Below are 21,051 nucleotides of genomic sequence, written 5' to 3' on the forward strand. Positions count from 1 at the left end.
CCAAGATCCCTCTTCAGGTTGCTGCTACAACCAACCCTCAGCTATCCTTTTGCCCATGTTGGAAAAGACAGACTGCAGAGATAGGTATCATCAGGCCTCAGGGTAGGCTCCTGAGCTTCCACTCTAGATGCACTCATGTCCCCAACCTTTCTGCGCCTCTCCTAAATTGTCCATGCTACTGTGCTGCATGTCTTCCAGTCACCCCCATAAACAGAGCTGGAGACTGGATACAAACTGCAGTTTATTAAGGCTCCAGAGTGAGAATTGGCACTTGGTTCTGGGCAGGGGCAGGGGTGTCAGTGGAACCCAAGGGAGGTGGGCCCAAACAGATGGAGGGACCCCTTCCATCTCCCTATCCCCTAATAAATAAAGTCTCAGCTCCATCTTAGGGTGCTGGTGCAGGGCAGGATGCCCTCATTGAGGAGAACCCAGGGCTTCCACCTCCTTCATATTTCTCCCCACATTGGACCTGGCCACAGGTCAGTGACCAAAAGGGCCTTCATGGTCCTAGTGCTCTGAGGGGATTGTAGAGTTTGGGGTGCAAAGTTGGGGCCTGGTGGTGGCCATTCATGGTCCGAGGCTGCCCAGGGCAGGCTCAGGGTGGGGCCTGCATTGGGGACACTATGCATGTCCCAGGTCGGGGCCTAGCCTGGGCCACAGCTAGATGTGCAGCTCTGTGTCATCAGGTGGCTCCAGGCCAGACTCTGCGCTCAGTGCTGAGGCTGAGGGGCCTTGGGCCACCCCAAATGGTGAGACAACGGGTGAGCGAGCAGCCAGAGGTGACAGCGAGGGTGAGAAGCTGGGGGACATGGCAGCTGAGGACAGGGAACCTTCATGGCTGATAGGGGAACGGTGAGAGGCTGGTGGGAAGATGGCCCGGGCTGCAGCTGTGGTTGCTGGCTTGGGGGGCACAGACTTGGCTCCTGGGTGGGCCACGGCAGTGATGAGGGGTGGTGGGTCAATGCGGGGAGCTGGGGGACACGGCCGAGCTTCATCCTTGAGCCGAGCAATCTCTGTGAAGACACTGGCCAGTGGCTGGAACTGAGGGCACCAACTAAGCAGGTAGTCCCAGTTATAGCTGCCACGAAGCTCCTCCTCACCAGCCACAATGGCTGTCAGTGCACCTGCCACACATGGCTTGCCATCTGCTGGGAAGCCATAGTCCCCAGTGGGTGCAGGGCTCAGGCCACAGCCCCCCAGGAAGGCCGTAGCAGTGGTTGGGGGCCCCTCCTCTCGGTACAGAGTGGCTCCTGCACCTGGCAGCAGCAGCCCTGCCTTTCGGCCCTTATACCATGTGTCAGGGGCAGGTGGCTCACAGGATGTGTCACTCAGTCCATCTGCATCCTGCTGGATGCCCGAGTCAGGGCCACGGGCAGCCAAGGAGGAGGCCACACTAGCCACACGGGGGAACTCATTAATCATGCGGATCTCATCATCCTCTGCAGCTTCTGCTGAGCCTCGGCCACTTGAGTGTGAAGGGTCCAAGGAGCCACCTCGTGGGTAGGGTCCTCCAGCTCCTGGTCCACCATAGCTAGGGAGAGTCTGGTGATATAGGTGCTCTGAGGGCGGTGGACTGGGTGGCTCTCGACCCAGCTTCTGTAAGGAACCACTGGCTAGGGGTGCTGCCTGTGACATTGGGCCAGGGGCTGCCTCAGCCTTGCGACTACGGGCCCGAACAAGTCCTAGGACCAAAGCTGCCAGTGCTAGCACCACCACAACTCCCAAGGAGGCTGCCACAGCCCCTACCAACAACAAGTTGAGGTCAGGTGCTAGGCCCAGTGCAGTGTGGGTGATATCCACAGTCACAGGCACTGTGGCACTCCGGGAACCAGGCAGAGGTCCCCGTGCTACCACCTCCAGCCTCAGTTCCCGTGGTGCCTCACGCCGGGTCCGGCCCCCTCCCTCAGAGGTAGCTGTTCCACTGCCTGGTGCCTGACTATCCACCCGCAGGTATAGGGCACCTGTAGTCTGGTTGATACCAAAATAAGGGGAAGAGGTGGCAAGAGAATAGAGTACCAGGCCATCAGCACCGCCATCCTCATCTGTGGCCTGCACATGACCCAGGCTGTGGCCACGCTGGGCACCTTCTGGCACCTGGAAGTGGAAAGCTGGAGCCAGGAATACAGGGTCATATTCATCCTCTCCAGTCACCAGCACTGACACAGTGACAGAGGCTGAGAGATTCCCAGCATCTGTAGCACCCACCAGCAGCCGGAAGCTTCCTGTGTGCTCATAGTCAAACGGCACTCGTGCCCGTAACTCCCCAGTTGAGCTGTTCAATGCAAATGCCTCACGGCCCTCAGGCCCTGGCCCAGCCTCCAACAGGCTATAGTGAAGCCTCCCAAAAGCTCCAGCATCCCCATCAATTGCATGCAGAGTGGTCACAAGAGTGCCTGGAGGCTGGTTCTCAGCTAGGCTGGTGCTGAGTAAGTTCAGTGGGAAGGCTGGGCCATGGTCATTCACATCCTGGACCTCGATTGTCACTGGTGCCAAAGCAAAGTGTGCACCAGCAGGGTCAGCAGCCTGCACTACAAGCTGATGTCGGGCCTGGGTCTCACAGTCCAGGGAATGGGCCAGTCGCAAGGTGCCCGAGCTCTCATCCAGCTCAAAGAGCCCTGATGGGTCACCTGAGCTAAGGGTGAAACGCACAAGGCCATGAGGGCCAGGGTCGGCATCAGAGGCCTCTACATGCAGCAGCTCAGCTCCAACTGGTGTGTCTTCAGGTACTGCCACACGGTAGGATGCTTGGGTAAAGACAGGTGGATTGTCGTTGACATCCAGTATGGTAACAGTGACTGGCACAGCTGAGCTGCGTGGTGGTTGCCCCCGGTCTGCTGCAGCCACAGTTAGATTGTACTGTGTCAGGCTTTCAAAGTCTAGAGGTTCAAGCAGCACCAGGCAGCCTAGTGCCTGGGGGCCTGGTCCAACACCCTCCCCAGCCTCAGCCAGCCGGGGTTCCAGCTGGAAGACACGGCCCCGATTGCCACTGATGATGCTATAGTCCACGGCAGCATGGGTGCGGCTTCCATCAGCATCTGTGGCCTCCAGGGTGAGCAAGGTGGAGCCAGGGGGAAGATCTTCAGTCACAGCCACACGATAGTGTGGCAATGTGAAGCTTGGGGCATGGTCATTCTGGTCTTGCAGCTGCACATGCACCATGGCTTGTGCTGCCCGGCCTGGAGCTCCATGGTCTCGTGCTTCCAGCACCACATCCACCACTCCTGGCCCCTCATGATCCAAGGCCACTGTTTCTACTGTTGTAAACAAGGTCCCTAAGATGAGAAGGGAAGGGGAATAAACATGTATTTAGCAGAGGCTATGGGTGAGCAGAAGAGTGAGTCTTTGGGGTCTAGAAAATGGCTTTGAAAGGCAGGGAATGGCCTGTGTGCTTGGAAATTATTGGATAACCTCAAGGATTCAAAACTTAGGGAATGGCTTCTAAACATGCAGTCAAAAAAGAGCTTATAATAAAGACAAAGGGGAGAAAATTTTCCTCCCTAGGTCAGAGATCAGGGAGTCCAGAGTTTGGGAAACAAATTTTAGGAATGAGGTCAGAATATGGCCCAACATAGTCAAAGGCAAGGGATCGGATCCTGGGATAGATGCAAGAATGGAAAAACAAACATCCCATGTACTCACTATTAAATCGGAACTAATCTATCAACATTTATGTGCACATATGGAAATAATACTCATTGGAAATCGAGTAGCTAGAGAGGAGGGGATGAATAAATTCACATCCAACAGACACAATGCACACTATCTGGGTGATGGACACACTTATAACTTTGACTCAAATTGTACAAAAGCAATTTATGAAACCAAAATGTTTGCACCCCTATAATATTTTGAAATTTAACAAAAAGAAAGACACACCATTGTTGGGGTCAACACTGAAGCCCGCAGCAGGGGAAGCCAGGTGGTAGGAAATATGTCCATTGGCACCTGAGTCTCTGTCAGTGGCAGAGACAGAGATAATGGCGCTGCCTGGAGGTGTGTGTTCAAGCAGTGTCACCTGAGGTATGAGGAAAACTGTTCATCATCAAGCCTCCCAGCTACCTTGCTACCTACTCAGCCCACAAACCCTACATGGTCCCATGAACCCTGGTTAGCATCCATTCTAGTTTCGAGCCCATACTCTCAGTATTTGAATAAGAACTGCTAACCTTATTCCCTTTCTGCATGCAGGATGCAGAACAGAGTTCACAGGACTTGGAAGACCTCCCTAAAATATGATCCTCCCATCCCCAGATCAGCCCTAATATCCAACCCACCTCAGCTGCTTCTAGTTCTGTTACTTCCTTCCATCAGGAACAACTGTGGACCCAGGTGTGGGGGAACCCTGGCGTGTCAGTACCTGGTAGAGGCTCTGTGAGAAGGCAGGTGCATTGTCATTGACATCCTCCACAAGCACTGTGAGGTTGGCACAGCCCTCGTGAGGCCCATCATGTGCCAGCAGCTGCAGATGGTAGCGGGAACACTGCTCAAAGTCCAGGGGGCCTGTGAGGGAGACGCGGCCTCCATAGCGGCCAACACTGAAAGGATCCTGGGGCCCAGATGGGCTCAGTACATACCACAGCACCGGTCCTGAGTCCACATCATTCCCTGTTACCTGCGCAATCTCTGAGCCCAACAGTGCATCTGCAATACATAGGAAAAGTGTATTTGACATGGTCCTGGGCACCCATAGAGGCCTAAGGTGGGGAATAGTGCCTCTCTGCCACCCTTTATACCTGTCCCTTTACCCAGCCCTCACCTTCTGACACTCGGAGCTCCCAGGGCTGGGGGATGGTGGGGCGATTGTCATTAGTGTCGATGACCATAACTGTCAGAGTAGCTGAGCCCACCAGGGATGGACTTCCTCTATCTGTAGCCATCAGTACCAGCCTGGACACAGAGCACAGTAACCAAGTGGGACTGGAGGTAAGGGGGGACCTCAGGCAGAGCAAGGAGGACTCAGGATAGGGCTCCTAGGTAGGAAATTCAAGGTGTCACCTAAGAATTTGAGGGGGATGCAAGGCAGGGTTTGAAACTAAACAAGCCCAGTTTCTTGGGTCTTGGGTCCACAGGTCCAGGCCTCACCGTGTTTCAGCCCAGATCTCACGATCCAGGATGGCTGTGGTAGTGATAGTGCCTGTGGCTGGGTCTACGTGGAACAATCCCCGTGCTGGCTGGGATGCAGCTAGACTGTATGAGATCTGTCCTCCAGAACCTTGATCCAAGTCATCTGCCTCCACCTGGTGAGGGCAGGAGGCTGCTGGCACTGGCCTGGCCACAGAGAAGTCTGACCAGCCCTGCCCCCTATCCTCCCATCACACCCCACACCTGCAGCAGGGGCCCCTCCAAGGGCCGGGACTCAGGCAGGAAGGCCACATAGTGGGGCTGCAGAAAACGGGGAGCATTGTCATTGGCATCTTGCAGGGTTAGGGTCAGCACAGAGAAGGCAAAGGCTCCTCCGCTTTCTGCCTGCAGCACCAGCCGCAACCGTGGGCTAGTCTCAAAGTCCAGCCCCTCTGCTGAGCGAACTGTGATGGTTCCTGGAAGGAAGCAGAATGTATCAGTGACAGTCCCCTTTGCTTGCTCTGGAGCCTCCCTCTCTGTGGCCCTTTACTCAAGAGGAGCCTTTCTCCCATCAAAGACTCCTCTAATTCAAAGAACCTGCTTCCTTAGGAGCCTGTCCCACAGAGGCTCTGCTCCCACCACTTACCTGTACTAGGCTGGATGGAGAAAGTCCCTTTCTCATTTCCACTGAGAATGCTGTAGGTGATGGGTCCATTTGAGCCCCCTGCATGGATAGCCTTAGGGGAGACAATAGGAGTCCCTGCAGAGAGGATGGTATTAGTTGGACTGTAAGCATTAGACTGGGGCAATATGGGGACATTTTCAGTGAGTAACCCCAGCCCATCCAGGGAAACAAATCTGGAAGACATGGCCGAGGACCCACCTGGGGGCGCATTCTCACGGAGCATAGCTTCACTACTAGCCCGGGGAAAGCGGGGTCCACGCTCAGACTCCCCCTGCAGTCCAATAATGATCACACCAGTGGCAGAGCGAGCTGGACGGCCAAGATCGGTGGCCACAATGAAGAGGACACGGTCCCGAGGGGTCAAAGCTACAGGGGAGCGGGCCACTCGGATTTCACCAGTGTAAGAGTCCACAATGGTGCCAGGAGGTGGTGTGCCTGCTAGCCGGTACAAAATGGAGGCATTGGCACCAGCATCACGATCTTCAGCTCGCAATGTGGCCAGAGGCAGGGTTGGAGTACTGAGGATGGGGCCTGGGCGGGGCAGGCGCAGGCGGAGAGGGCTGGTGGGGAAGGTGGGTGCATGGTCATTGACATCGCGCACTGTAATGGTGACAGGCACTGTGGTGCTCAGGGGCCCAGCAGCTGCACCATCCACGGCGCTCACAGAAAAGGTGTAGCTGGGACACTGCTCTCTGTCCAGGGCTATGGCTGTGCGCAGTTCCCCAGAGCTGGGTTCCAGCAGGAAGGCTCCTGCTGTACCTGTGCCCAGGTAGTAGGTCACACGGCCATTGGCCCCAGCATCAGGGTCATGAGCCTGTAGCTGCAGCAGCAGAGTCCCTGCAGGCACATCCTCAGGCACCTCCACAGAGTAGGTGGGCACAGGAAAGGCTGGAGCATGGTCATTGGCATCCAGCACTGTAACTGTCACAAGCAGAGTGGCACTGAGAGCCGGCTGGCCTCCATCCCGGGCCTCTATCCTCAGCTGGAATGCTGGCTCAACCTCCCGGTCTAGTGGCCTCATGGTGCCAAATTCCCCAGAGTCAAGATCTAGGACAAAGGCTCCTGATGGATCCCCATCTGTGGAGAAGGGCAAGCACACATAAACATACATGTGTCATGGGATGAAGTGACTTACAGGCGACATCAGAGACTGCATGCCAAGGGAGAGAGAGTGCATGTGCGTGTGTGTGACTGGGAGAAAGATAGAACAGAAAAATAGAAAAAACCAGAAACAGAAGTTAAAGCAGCCATTCTCACTCACAGTATGGTCTGGGAACCTCTGGGAGTCCCCTGAGACTCTTTCATACACATAAGATCAAAATTATTTCCATAGCACTACTAAGACTTTATATACCTTTTTCATTCTCATCTCACAAATGTACAGTGGAGTTTGCAGATGCTACATGACACGGATGACATCACTTCGTTAATGGAATGTGTGATTGTGCTATTCTTCTGTTTTCTAGAATATCCTAGGTAGAAAGTTTAAAGCATGAATATGTGTGTTTTCAGAGATTCAGTTTGTGCTGGTTATCTTCAATTATACCTGTTATAATTTTTTTTTTTTTTTTGCAGTTTTTGGCCGGGGCCAGGTTTGAACCCTCAAACTCTGGTATATGGGGCCGGTGCCCTACTCCTTTGAGCCACAGGTGCTGCCCTATACCTGTTATAATTTTGAAACCTTATTACTGTCCAATAAATTGCTTTGAAATCATATTAATTCCTTTAGAGATAGGGTCTCACTCTGTTGCCCAGGCTGTGTGATCACAGGTCAATGGAGCCTCATGCTCCTGTTCTCAAGAGATCCTCCTGCTTCAGCCTCCTGAGTAGCTAAGACTATGGGCTCACATCACTATGCCCTGCTAATTTTTAAACTTTTTGTAGAGACATGGTCTTCCTATTTTATCCAGGTTGGTCTTAAGCTCCTATCCTCAAGTGATTCTCTTGCCTCAGTGTCCCAAACTGCTGGAATTACAAGCATGAGCCACTGCAGCCAGCCTTGAAATCTAAACATTTCTTTGTGTTTATGCAGAACTATGGCAAGCATTATACTTCACTGGCTTGTTTCATAATCATTTAAAATCTGTCTCAGTTTTACTGTCTAATATAATAAATATTGCTATAATCCATATGGAAACTCTTTAGGGATCTCAAAACTGAACAGTGTTAAGGGTTCCTGAGACCAAAAAGTTTGAGAATGGCTATTCTACAGGGAGACACATATGGCAAAGGAAATAAATAGGAAGATAAAAACAGATACGTAGAGGGAGGTAAAGAGCTCGAGAAGCATAGAAAGAGATACCTGGATACACTGATAGATGCATGAAAGAAAAAGTGGAAGACATAAAAAGAGAATAAAGGTGACTCGCTGACACACTGATAAGGCTGGCAGCAGCCAAATAGGAGCAAGAATCAGGCAAGCAGGTGCTGCATTAGTGGGCATGGGAGAGTTCTTACCTAGGATTCGGTACTGCAGCTGCCCATTAGCTCCCATATCTGGGTCAGAAGCCCGAAGTACAGTAAGGGTCTGAGGGTCTTGGCCCTCAGGCACCTCCAGGGAGAGGTGGGCACTCCCAAAGGTTGGTGTATGGTCATTCTCATCCTCTACAGCCACTCGCACCGTGACATGAGTTAATTGGGGGGGTGAGCCTCTGTCCCGGGCATACACTGGGGAAAGCAAAATCAATGAGGTCTAGCCTGCTATCTTCCCATGGAGAAACACAGTGTCCATACATGTTTACTAGGTGCACACACAGACCAGAAAATGTTCATTTCCTCTCACACACACCCAGGCACATGTACATATGCACACATTTAAACATACTTGTGTTACAAGATATTCGTTTCCTTCCTACTTCCCATGCTTGGTACATGCAAGATATGTCTTGGCTTAGTGGTGGCGTAATAGAAAAGGTATCAAAAGATCTGAGTTCAAGTCACAGCCCAGCTACCCGTATTACCTTGAGCAAGGGACTTGACTTCTCTGATACTTAATATGTTCCTCTGTTGGTTTGTTTTTGATACAGAGTCTCACTTTGTTACCCTCTGTAGAGTGCCATGGCATCATAGGTCACAGCAACCTCAAACTCTTGGGCTCAAGTGATTCTCTTGCCTCAGCCTCCCGAGTAGCTGGGACTACAGGGGTGCACCACAACACCCAGCTAGTTTTTCTATTTTTAGTAGAGACAGAGTCTTACTCTGGTGCAGGCTGGTCTTGAACTCCTGAGCTGAAGGAATCCACCCTCCTTGGCCTCTCAGAGTGCTAGGATTACAGGCATGAGCCACCAAACCCACCATTATGCTCCTCTATTCAATGGTTGCAGTTATCTGAAGGCCCAGAGTGCATAGCTATGACACCATGCTATGAAATCACAGTGTAATAGCCTAAAAGTCACAGTTCACCTTACACCAGGCCAAAACTCTTGACTCTCCCAGAGAGTCGACCCCTCCCCCAAAACCCAAAAGACAAAAAATAGGAACTGTGATATAAAAGTGGAAATAACTGAAGGAAGCACTTTGAGAGGTCTCCCCTCATAACACTGGCTTAGGATACTTCAGGATCTTGGGGTATTGAGGCCCTGTCAACCAGTACCTGTGAGGTTGATTTCTTCCTGCTCCTCCCGATCCAAAGCCCGAAGAGTTGTAAGAACTCCAGTGTCAGGGTCCAGAGAGAAATTTTCACCAGAGACACCTCCATAAGTCACTTGCCCATTGGCCCCTGAGGAAGGACAGCATGGAGGATGGAACAAAGGATAAGTATACCCTTTGTTGCTCCAGTCCATTCCTCTCACAAGTCATCGCCCCAGCCTTACCCAGGTCAGGGTCAGTTGCCCGTAGAGTGAGCAGAGATGTGCCAGGCGGGCTGTTCTCACGCAGAAGGACGCTATACTCCTGTTGCTGGAAAGCGGGCGCCTCATCGTTGACATCAGCGACACTGATAGTCAGGACTTGGGTGGCCGAGCGTGGAGGAGAGCCGTGGTCTGAGGCCACCACTGTCAGTATGTGCTCAGCTTGCTGTTCGCGATCCAAAGGCCGAACCACGGACAGCGCTCCTAAGAGAGCCATAAGGCAGGTTGGTAGAAACCTCACCACTCCCTCCTCATCAGCACCCTCCCCACTCTTACCCACCCCGCTCTCACCGGTGCTTGAGTGTAGACGGAAGTGGCCGTCCCCGCCAGCTGCCAGGCGATAGGACACGCGTGCGGCCTCACCCAGGTCCAGGTCTCGGGCTACCACGTGCAGCGCCACCGGCCCAGGCGGCTGATCCTCCGGGAGGCGCACACGTGAAGGCGAAGCGAAGACCGGCGAGTTGTCATTCTCATCCGTGACAAAGACGCGCGCGGATACGCGCGCTGCGCGGCGGCGGCTGGCGTTGGCAGGTCGGTCGGTGGCTTCCACAAGCAGCAGCAGTGCCGGTGTGGTCTCTCGGTCCAGGCCGCGCGGAGCGCTGAGCGCGCCAGTGCGCGCGTCCAGGCGAAGCGCAGGCACTGGCGGCTCCTGGCGTAGCAGGCGGTAGCGCACGTCGCTGTTGGGGCCCGGACCATCGGCATCTGAGGCGCGGAATGTGTACAGTGCCGCCCCGGGCTCTGGATTCTCTGGCAGCGCCAGCGCCAGCGGGTCGCGCGAGAAGGTAGGCGCATGTTCGTTCTCGTCCTGAACGCGCACCTGCACTCGCAGCAGGCGCGCACCCGCGCCTCCTGGCCCCTCGGCGCGCACCGTGAGCGTGCGCCACGCTGGGCCCGCTTCGAAGTCCAGGGGACGCGCCAGGTACAAGCGCCCTGAGGCTGCGTCCAGCGCGAAGGTGCCCTCGGGGTCGGCGCCGCCCACCAGTGTGTAGGTGAGTGCGCCCACGCCCATGGGCTCTGGTGGTGCTACCGAGCCCAGCAGGGAGCCTGGCCGGAGACCTTCCGCTGCTGTCACTGTCAGGACTACAGGTACTGGTGCCGCTGGGTCCGGCTCTGCGAGATCTGAGGGCGGCTCTGCCAAGCGAGCTGAGGGAAGCACCTGTTGTGGACCGGGAAGGATGAAATTAGGAGGAACTCGTGTAAAAGGAGGTCTGGGCTGGCTCCTCGGGTGGTAGGGAAGGGTCATCACAGCGGTTTGACTAGAGGGCCCAGGGACCCTGTGAAGCTCGACCTCCTGGTGGGGCACCTACAGCGGCAGCCACGGGGAGGCAGACAGACCATAGGCAGGGCAGTTGTACCTGCACCAGCAGCTGGAGGCTGGCACTTCGAGGAGGGCTGCCTTGGTCATGAGCACTCAGTGTCAGCACATAGTGGGGCCTCTCTTCTCGGATCAGGGGTGCTGCAGTGAGTAGCTCTCCCGAGTGAGGGTGCAGAGAGAAGAGCTCTGAGCCAGGACCTAGGGACAGGCAGAATTAGGATGAGGGCTTGGGGGCCAGAACTGGGCAAGTCATGAGGGCATGCCATCACCCACACCCTTCTCTCTACACCCCATACCAGTGAGCGTGTACAGGACGGTCCCATTCTCCCCCTCATCTGGATCCTTGGCCTGCAAAGTGGTCACCAGTGTTCCTGGAGACACTCGGTCTGGTACCTTCGGGGACACAGTTCATCCACAGTTAGTTCCTTCCTGTTCTTCAGACGACCCAGGATTGAGTTTCCCTCACCTGTGGGTAGGCCCAGCCTTTTCTGCTCTCATACCTGTTCCAGGAGGCAGTTTCTCTTAACTGTACCTATAGCTCTACGGGAAGACCTCCATTCCCTCCCATGCTTCTCAGGAGAGAGTCCTGACACTTCACCTACCTGAATAGGAAGGCCCCCACCAGCAGCTCCAGAAGCCTGCAGGAAGGTGGGGCTGTTGTCATTGAGGTCCAGCACGGCAATGTGCACGGTGCCTGTGGTGCTGCGGGGTGGATTCCCCGCATCCTGCACCTGTACCAAGAGCTGGTAGCTGCTCTGCTGCTCACGATCCAGGATTTGGAGTGTGGTCATTTCTCCTAGGAGTGTAGGATGGAGATCATGTACGAGATATTGGGGGATGGAGAACCTGAGACCTGTGGCTAAGAAGCTAGGATTTAGGGGGTGTGGGAGGGAATGCTGGAGCTAAACTCCAGGCTGAGTGCTGGTTCTCATAACTGGGATCAAGCTGAGAATTCACCAGTTGGGGATGAAATTGTGGGGTCTAAAAATTTGAGTCACAGTGCTCACCAGTCTGAGGGTGAATACGGAAGGCCTTGCTGTCTTCGGACAACTGTTGCAGGCTGTAGGTCAGACGTCCATTGGGTCCTGAGTCTCGGTCAGTGGCAAAGATGCGGCCCACACTGGTGCCTGGGGGCTGGTTCTCAGCCACAGCTAGGAAGGTGGGATCCTCAGACAGGCGGGGACTGTGATCATTCTGGTTGAGGATGCTGACCCTCACAGTGGCTGTGCCTGTCTGCTGCCCCACCTCAGCTTTGGACCCAGACACTGCCATTACCTTCAATGTGTACAACTCCTGGGCCTCTCGGTCCAATGCTGCCCGCACCCACAGCCACCCACTCTGTGGCTCTAGACCAAAGGGGCTACTTGTCCCCTCTGCTGCAAGGTGATAGGTGATAGGACTCCCATCTGGTGCCTGGGCCTGTAGTTGCAGAACCTGAGTTCCAGGGGTGGTGCCCGAGGGCAGGTCCACACGGTAGATAGGGCTCTCAAATCGGGGAGCCAGCCCATGGGTCCCCAAGTCCTGTACCACCACCCGCAATCGGAAGTGGCTGGTGCGTGGTGGGGAGCCCCCATCCCGGGCCTCCAGCTCCAGTTCATGAACTGGTCCTCCTGGGGGCCCTAGCAGTTCCATAAGCCGTACATGGCCTGTGGTGGGGTCCACAGTAAAGGCCCCACCACCTCCACCAAGCAGGGTAAAGGTGACTCGACTATTAACACCTGAGTCAGGGTCCAGAGCCCGAAGTGTATAGATGGGAGTCCCTGGCGCAGTGTTTGGTGGTAGCAGCACTGTGTCTTCAGATGCAGGGAAGGCAGGGGAGTTGTCATTCACATCATCTAGCAGCACACGCACCCGAGCTACCGCAAAAGCTGGCGGCACTCCACTGCCTGCTCGAACCTCCAGCTCCAGCACTGGTCCCAGCAGCTCCCGGTCCAGAGGGCGAAGAGTTTGCAACAGCCCTGAGGCCGAGTCTAGGGAGAAGAGTCCCTGGGGATCCCCACCTGATAAGGCAAGAGTCACAGGTGCCAAGCGACCTAGAAAGGAGTAAGAGAGGGTCAGGAACGACATAGGGAGCAACTATTGAATCAGGATCCAGAGTCTGATCCCAAGAAGGGCTGGGCAATGCCCACATTCATGCCTCTCAATTTCTTAGGAGGAGGGTCAGAGAAGTTGGCTGGCACTGGGGTGATATTCATGTACCTGCATTATGCCTTAGGGGGTACTGAGCATTGGTACTAGCATGTTTTGTACTGGGGCTGTCTGTGGTGTGGTATTACCCTAGGGTACCTTGAGATGGTTCTGGAGGGTTATATTGGGATAAGTGGGCATGGTACCAAGTGGGTATAATGTTAAATGATACCTGGTGGGTTGCGTGCCTGGACTATGCCCACACTGGTGCCTGGTGCTATATCCTCTGGCACAGAGAAAACATACTGTAGTTGCTCAAATACAGGTGGTGTGGGAGTTCCGGGCACAATGCTGATGTTGACTCGGGCACTGGGTTCTGCTTGTAGGCCACCTCCATCTTGAGCCCCAATCTCCAGCTGTACCACAGAGTTGGCCCGTCTGACCAAAGGCCAAGCTACTGTCACCAGCCCTGAGAGAAAGTATAGAAGCAGAGATATATAAGGAAACAGAATAGGGCTGGCGGGGTTATGGAAGGGATAGGTAGGTAGACAGGTGAGGTGTGGGGGCTGGGGGCAGGCCTGTGAATGGGAGATCCTCACCTGAGTGCTCATCCAAGGTAAAGAGAGGGGGGCTATTGCCAGCCAGGATATGATAGGAGAGTCGCCCATGGGGCCCCTGGTCAGGGTCATGGGCACGCACCCTCAACACAGCTGTGCCTGGTGTACTCTGGGCACTTAGACTGGCAGCATACTCCCGTGGATAAAACTGAGGTGGGTTGTCATTCTCGTCTGACACAAATACCTTCACGTACACCATGGACTTGAGGCCTCCCTGGTGGAACATGCAGCCAGAGGTCAGATGGGCCTTGTCTGGCCCTGGTGAGTGCCCTACCCAATGTTCCAACCTGCCCATAGTCTGCCCACTCACCCCATCCACAGCCGTCACCGTGAAGTCAAAGCTTGAGGGCCCCTGGTCATGGTCCAGGGTCCGCGTTGTGCACACATCACCACTGTGGGAATCAATGCGGAATGGGGGAGACCCGGAGGCCCCAAGTCCAGCACCCAAAGAATAGGAGAGGAGGCCAAATGGGCCACTGTCTGCATCTGTGGCTGTCACCTGGGAAGAGGGTGGAGTGAGTGATGGCCCTCTTTTTGGCCAGAAAGGCCAGAGTTAAGTGGCAATTAGAAGGAGTAGTTGGTGCCCAGAGTCTCTGGATGGTGAACACACAGAGGGGACTAATAGGACATGGACCAAAACCCACCCCCAGCCCTTACTGCTTAGGTTCTTGAAAGCCTCTAGTCACAACATTTTAGTCAATGTAACAAATGTAACTTTGTTACACGTGCGTTTCTGTTTGATGACACCTTAGATATTATGTATTATTGGTTCATTAACATTGAACTCATGGCGAACAGCACTATAACTCACACCTGAATGAAGCTTATCTAACACACATACTTTCTTCATAAGACACATCATAGCCTTCTTGTGCTTAGAAACACTAGATAGCACTTCAGCACTACAAAAACAACAAAATCACACACAAAAGTACAAAAATGCAAAAAACGTGGCAGTAAATACACCTCAAAAAGGATGCTTGTTTACTATATGAAAGGAAACAAAAGAGCAGAGCATTACAACCTTTTTTAACCTCAATTGGAAATGAATGTGTATGTTGAGCAACTCAAATTTTTCATCACTCTGTGTATGTCTGAAATGACTGCAAAAGTTCTGCAAGTTCTGATTTGGGGATTACTAATAAATTTTAGAGTGTAAATGAATTCACAAATCATAAGAACCAACTGTATTTACAAAGAGGAATGCTATGGGTTGTGACCTCAAATTCCAGGTGAATCAGGGAAGTTAATACTCTCACCAAGTCTCATGATCACCCCAAGCAAAGAACTCACTGATCTTTATTGACTTTGATCATTACAGAGTGACTTCTAATTAATATTGGGTCTGGTCACTATAGGGTCTGCTGTATGGATTTATGGATGTGGTTCATCTACCTTCAGCCTAGGACTAGGTCAGGTACACAACAGGTGCTCTATGCATATTTCTTCATTGAGTAAATGGGCATTCTGATCATCCTGCTTTGTAGTAAAACTTTCTTTTGTACTAAATTTTATATACTAGGTATACATTAGGCCTGTAATAGTGGGTTAGCCAGTGCTGACTGCTGTAGCTGTGACAAAGTGCTCTTTGTGAACATAAGGACCTCAAGGTCATGACGCTGCAAGAGGAAGCTGAGGAGTTCCCATTTCTCAGCCAGAAAATGCACCCAGAGAGAAAGCTGGCCAAGGACTTCTGATTGTTGCCCAGGCCCTTGGCAGAAGTGATCTGTGCCATTGTTTACTTTCCTGAGAGACAGGAGACCTCTCCTAAGATCCTGCCATGGCTGAAACCTCAAAACAGCTCCTGTTCCAACTCTTTACTGTGGCTGTGGGCCTGGATATCCCAAGAGACAGGCTTCCCCTTATATCTATTCTGATGGACAGCAGAACAGCTGTAGCACCATCTCCAGAAGCTGTAAAAGACCTTTGCCCTCTGACTCGCTGCAGGAAAAAAGCAATAAACAGTGGTCAGGGGAAGTTGTCAGGAAGTGACCCCAAAAGGCTCAGGGGCCATTGACTGGAAATGACCAAGGCAGAAGTGAATTTCCTGGTCTGTACAGCCCAGGCTCAGTGATTTCACTGCAAATGCACAGTCTCCATTTTTAGCAGGTTCTCAGCTCAGCTTCTCAGTCCAACCTTGGTCAGCTGCTTCTGTGATGCTGCCCTATAGCTGTAATAAGCCTCACCCATCTCTTCTGGCCCCCACCCCATCCCTCTCATCAGATGAACTCTTTCAAGGAGAAAACAAAGACTTTTCTTAATGAACTCTCTACCATTCCTAACAGACTCTAGATGACTGCATTGCCCATCCCCACCTCCTTCCCAGGCATACCTCCTGCTTTGACTTCCTGACACCTTTCCTACTTCTCCACCCACTGCTTTGCCATACCCCGGGCTTCCTCTATCTTCTCTTCTTTGCCTGTTCTTACATGTAGTTGTTTCCTGGAATCTCTCCTTGGCCTCTTCTCACTCTACACACTCTTCCACTGCCTTCTCTTTTACTTCCATGGCTTCAGCTATCATTTATACTTTCACCCTAGATCACTCCTCCAAATTTCAAACTTGTATAACCAGATGCCTGCTCAACATCTTCACTTGGATGTCCCACAGGCCCCTTAAATACAACCTGTGCAAAACTAAACCCATGATCATTCCAAAGCAGCTCTAATGACTCTTCCATCTACCCAGTCGTTCGAGCCAGAAATCAGTTCTTCCCGTTTACTCACCTGTTATATCAATCAACAAAGGACAAAGTAAGTCCTCTCTATCTCTCCTAGTTTTCTGTTCCCCTCCATCACCATTATCTATTTTTATTTAGGTTTGAATTATCACTTCCTGAATTATTGTAATTCCCTTCCATAGGTGTCTGACCTGCCAATCTATACTGTACACCAAAGTTTTGCAACCTTGGCACTAGTAACATTTTAGACCAGATAATTCTTTATTGCATGGGCTATTATAATAGGCAGTTTATATAATAGGATGTTTAACAGCATCCCCGGCTTCTACTCACTAGATGTCTGTAGCATCTCACCAGTTGTGGCATCAGAAATATCTCTAGACATTGCTTAAATATCCCTTCTGAGGGACAAAATCACCCCACTTATAAACCACTGCTCTACATTAACTATTGTCTGAGAAAAAAAATCTGATCTCACTACTCCTCCACTCAAAAAGCCTCAACATTCTCTATAGAAAAAAGCTCACACTCCCAGGCTTCCCTCCTGTCTGCCCTACCTGCACAGTCTCATCTCCCTCTCTCATCTCCCATCTTAAACTCCAGAGATGCTGAGCCACTTGTGGGACTTTGAACAAGTCAGGCTCTCCCACTCCTCCATAGACATCACCTCTGCTTGGAATTCTTCCCCTGTCTGGTCCCTTTACAAGCTCCTGCTTAGTCTCGACTCAAGGGTCCCTTCCTTTGGGAAAACATTCATACTGCCCATTACCTTGTATTTTCTTATTTCAATAAAACAGTTTGTTTGCATGTGAATCTCCCCTCTGGTCTATAAACACCATGAGATGAGATAAGTGACTAATTCATTACTGTATCCCATGTCCGTAATACAGTGTCTGGCACATGGTAGATACTCAATGAATTTACATTGAATAAATCAAATACGAAGACTTCTTACAATGGTTATAAACTCCCTAGGGTCATTTTTTACCCCTGCTTCCCTAAGAGCAAAACTCCAGGAAACCACCTGGATAGTTGCCCTCTTGCTTCAGGAACTAGTGTGGAGAGAAGAAGTTTGGAAGCCCTAGTCCATTGGTCCTGGCCAAGAAGGAGAGTAAACACATGGGAGAGTGGGTGGTGGGAACTGGACAGCAGCAGACAGGCAAATATCCAGAGTCTGGCCGGAAAACAAGGGGTCAACCAGGCTAAGGCCTGGCCTGGAAGTCTAGGCCAAAAGGTATCCCCTGAGGAGATGCTCAGGGGTCTGGTAGACTTCAGCGAGGGAAGGACTTCAAGCACTCATCTCCCAAGAGCACTCCCTATCTCTAGTTCTGTCTCTTATACCAATGCTCCACTGTGCAGCCAAAGCAGTCTTTCCAAAAGACATATCAGATTTGTGTGGAGTCCTTCATTGATTCCCTATAATTTTTATGATAAAATCAAACTTGTGACTTGGCTCCTGCTCCATCAGTGCAGTTGAGGTCAGCCTGAGCAATACAGTCTCCCGAAGGTATTATGGTGTTTGTTCACTATCTCTTTCTGTAGACCTGGAGTCTCTGTCTGCATACCCCATATTGCATTCATTTGGCAAAGTTTCACTATTTCAAGGCCCCTCTGTTGGGCCTTTATAGACCGCTTGCTACAGCACTAGTTACCGGTGTATGGCCCTGTCTAGTCCAGGTTCTAAGGTGTGTCTCCCTGGGACATGCCTAGAACAGAACTATCTTCTTACTTTGCTCTTTGGGATCAGCACAGCTCTAGGCTTATAGTAGGTAAGTAAACTCTTGAAATATATTAATAAAGGAATGATCTATCACTCACTTACTGATCCAATCCATTCTTCACCCTTCAAGTCAGTTAGCTAACTTTAGAGAAAAAAAAAAGCCAATCCGATCACACCCTTTTGAGCTCAAAGAACTTCAGTGACCTCCTTTGCATTCTAAGGAAAGTCTTAACTCCTCATAGCTTGTTGTCTTAAGAATTCTGCAATCTGATCTTCAGACAAGCTCTCATGTTCTTCCATTTCTCCAGGTCTGATTCACAGTCAATGTCTCCTTTAGCTTGTTCAGGGCTCCTGCCTCTTCCCCTGAGATGCTTTGCTGCTCTGGACATGAGGATCTCCTTGGATAGCTCTTGTTATCTCTCATCCTACCTAGCCTGAGCCCACATGTTTCATCAAACCTCAGCTCAGAGGGAAGGGATAGGGATTTCTTCCAGCAGAACCCAGCACTGGACTGAGTATGGACTGGGTATGGAGGGCTCCATAGTGCTGCATTTTCTTTGTGAAACAGGACCACATGGGTATCTCTGCCCTGTGGAACAGCTTTGATACTTTAAAGAGTTTCTTTCACTTCCTGACACTACTACTTTTCTTCTAGGCTCAACTTTAATTCCCTCAACTGCCAACATTGTTTGCCTCAGCTCTTGTATATTGCTTTCTCAGCTTCTTATTAACCTTAATCTTCTGCACAGATTTGGGAGCTCACAGGTATAAGTCACCATCAGCAGATGCATCTGGGAGGCTTGGTTCCTGCCATAAGGTGCCCTGTGGCCCTCAACCCCTGACAACACTATTCTGCTGTTCACAGTGCCTACTTACCTGCAGGAAGCAAGTGCCAGGCTGGGTACCCTCAGGCAGTGAGGCATTGTAGAAAGTCCTCTGGAACTGGGGTTCATTGTCATTCACATCTTGCAGGGCCACACTAACTGTGGCAGAGGAGGATAGAGGGGGCAGACCCCCATCCATAGCCACCACAATCAGTTGTGGCTGAGGTTCCAACTCATAGTCCAGCAATGCAGATGTGGTGATGATGCCTGAGGTAGGGTCAATGGAAAACCAGTGGGTGTGGGCACCAGGGGCTAGGCTATAAGTGACTTGACCATTGGTGCCTTGGTCTGGATCCCGGGCTGTCACCCGCACCACAAAGCTGCCAGGCAGTGCAACCTCAGGCAGGGGCTCTGGTCGGTAGAGCTGGCGATCAAAGGCAGGTGCATTGTCATTGACATCAGTGACATGTAGCACAAAGGCAGCCTCAGCCCGCAGAGGGGGTGACCCTGAGTCTGTGGCTGTAACTCTCAAGTTATAGGCATCCCTTTCCTCCCGATCCAGCCTCCGAGCCACACACACCAAGTAGATGACACTGTCTTGAGTGTTGAGGGCAAAGTGGCCCTCTCCACCCTCCAGGGACACATTGACATGGGCAAAATCACCATCATCTGGGTCTGACACAGATATGCGAGCAACAAGCTGTCCAGGTGGGGCAGCCTCAGACACTCGTGGGGAGCCATCTGCACTCAGGAAGATGACAGTCATGGAGGGCTGATTGTCATTGGCATCTCGTACATGCACAGTCACAAAAGCTGAGCCCAGCTCAGGGTGAGCCCCACCATCACGTGCCTGCACCACCAGTTCATGGACCCGCCGTTGTTCAAAGTCCAGTGGCCGCTCCAGCCGCAACAGCCCTGTGTGAGCATCAATGGAGAAGGGTCCATCACCCTCGCTCTGCCTCCGGTTGATCTCATAAGTCACAGCCCCATTGGCACCAGCATCGGCATCAGATGCAAATACCTGCAAGACAGGACTGCCAGGGGCCAGACTCTCAGATACCACGGCATGATAGCGGCTCTGATTGAAGGCCGGGGCATGGTCATTGATGTCCAGCAGTGTTATGTCTAGTAGGGCCTGGGCCCTCCGCGGGGGTGAACCACCATCATAGGCCTCTAACTGCAGCATGTAGTGTGAGCGGTTCTCTCGGTCTAGTTCCCCAGTAACTACAAGCTCGGGCACCGGAGCCCCATCTGGACCAGGGCGTGTCTCCAGCCGGAAGATGTCTCCAGCCCCGTCACCAGACAGCGCATAGCCCTGGGTTCCTAGGTGCCCAGCATCTGCATCGCGAGCGGGCTCCAGTGGGTAACGGGTGCCAAGAGCTGTATGCTCAGGTACCTGTAGGGCAGCCCGAGACTGTGGGAAGGCTGGAGCATGGTCATTGATGTCAGCTACTCGCACTGTAACTTCCACAGTGGCACCATCAGGAGTGACTGCAGTGAAGCGGTAGCGGTCCCGCCGTTCACGGTCCAAGACACGAGCTGTACGGACAACCCCACTGTGTTCATCAATGGCCAGGTCTGTGCCCACACCACTGCCCTCCTGGGCAGAGATGAAGTACATGGGAGGTGCTGCCGTGCCTGTTGGAAGCCCTGCGCTGATATCCCCAATCAGTGTGCCCGCAGGCTGCTCTTCATCAATCTGTAGGTCCAGGCTCCCAGCTTGACCCCAGGCACCTGGTACTTCAGCCCCCAGCAGCAACAGTAGCAGTGGTAGCAGGAGTAGGGGCCTGGGGCTCTTCATGCCAGGACAGGAAGGCACAATGCCCAGCTCCTTCTGCATGACAAGGGACATCCAGTTGTGGCTTGGGCTCCAGCTCCAGGCCAGGCTCTGGGCCCAGCTTGATCTCAGACTTTAGATCAGGTCCAACTGGGGCCCTGGCTCAGGCTCCCTGACCTGGGAGAAAAGCACAGGGAAACAGGTCATGATAGGGCAGGGATATGCAGTTCAGAGAGCCCAGGATTTTGGTGACACCAACCCTCATACATGCTCAGCCCCCAGCAGGTTCTTTTGCTGCCTCATACGCATCTTGGGCCCCAGGGATCTCTGCTTGAGTGCTCCTTGGAGCTCTCTCTAGTCTTTCCCCTGGCAGGTCCCCATCCCATCCCACCCTAAG

The 21,051-nt window shown here is 52.5% G+C and overlaps 1 protein-coding gene across 1 annotated transcript; it reads right to left on the reverse strand.

Moving 5' to 3' along the window:
- Positions 1-223: 223 nt before the first annotated feature.
- On the reverse strand, positions 224-20,718 carry DCHS1 (dachsous cadherin-related 1). Its single transcript, XM_012802785.2, has 20 exons — positions 18,930-20,718; positions 13,964-14,152; positions 13,636-13,867; positions 13,269-13,505; positions 11,917-12,942; positions 11,512-11,705; positions 11,206-11,302; positions 10,950-11,107; positions 9,886-10,750; positions 9,559-9,798; positions 9,339-9,464; positions 8,204-8,413; positions 5,945-6,823; positions 5,708-5,821; positions 5,326-5,537; positions 5,083-5,237; positions 4,757-4,887; positions 4,358-4,641; positions 3,877-4,015; positions 224-3,272 (listed from the first exon to the last, which is right to left on the reverse strand). Exons 1-20 carry the CDS (start codon positions 20,715-20,717, stop codon positions 661-663), a joined length of 9,888 nt encoding a protein of 3,295 aa, XP_012658239.2. The 5' UTR covers position 20,718; the 3' UTR covers positions 224-660.
- Positions 20,719-21,051: the final 333 nt, after the last annotated feature.

This window comes from Otolemur garnettii, unplaced genomic scaffold, assembly GCF_000181295.1.
Source record: "Otolemur garnettii isolate 467f Iridium unplaced genomic scaffold, OtoGar3 scaffold00001, whole genome shotgun sequence".
Classification (NCBI taxonomy): Eukaryota; Metazoa; Chordata; class Mammalia; order Primates; family Galagidae; genus Otolemur; species Otolemur garnettii.

Coding starts and splice junctions, on each gene's coding strand:
- DCHS1 (XM_012802785.2), bottom strand. CDS start 20,717: ATGCAGAAGGAGCTGGGCATTGTGCCTTCCTGTCCTGGCATGAAGAGC. Junction 11,706..11,916: donor CCGTATTCACCCTCAGACTG/GTGAGCACTGTG, acceptor CTACACTCCTAG/GAGAAATGACCACACTCCAA. Junction 5,538..5,707: donor CTCCATCCAGCCTAGTACAG/GTAAGTGGTGGG, acceptor GCTTCCTTCCAG/GAACCATCACAGTTCGCTCA.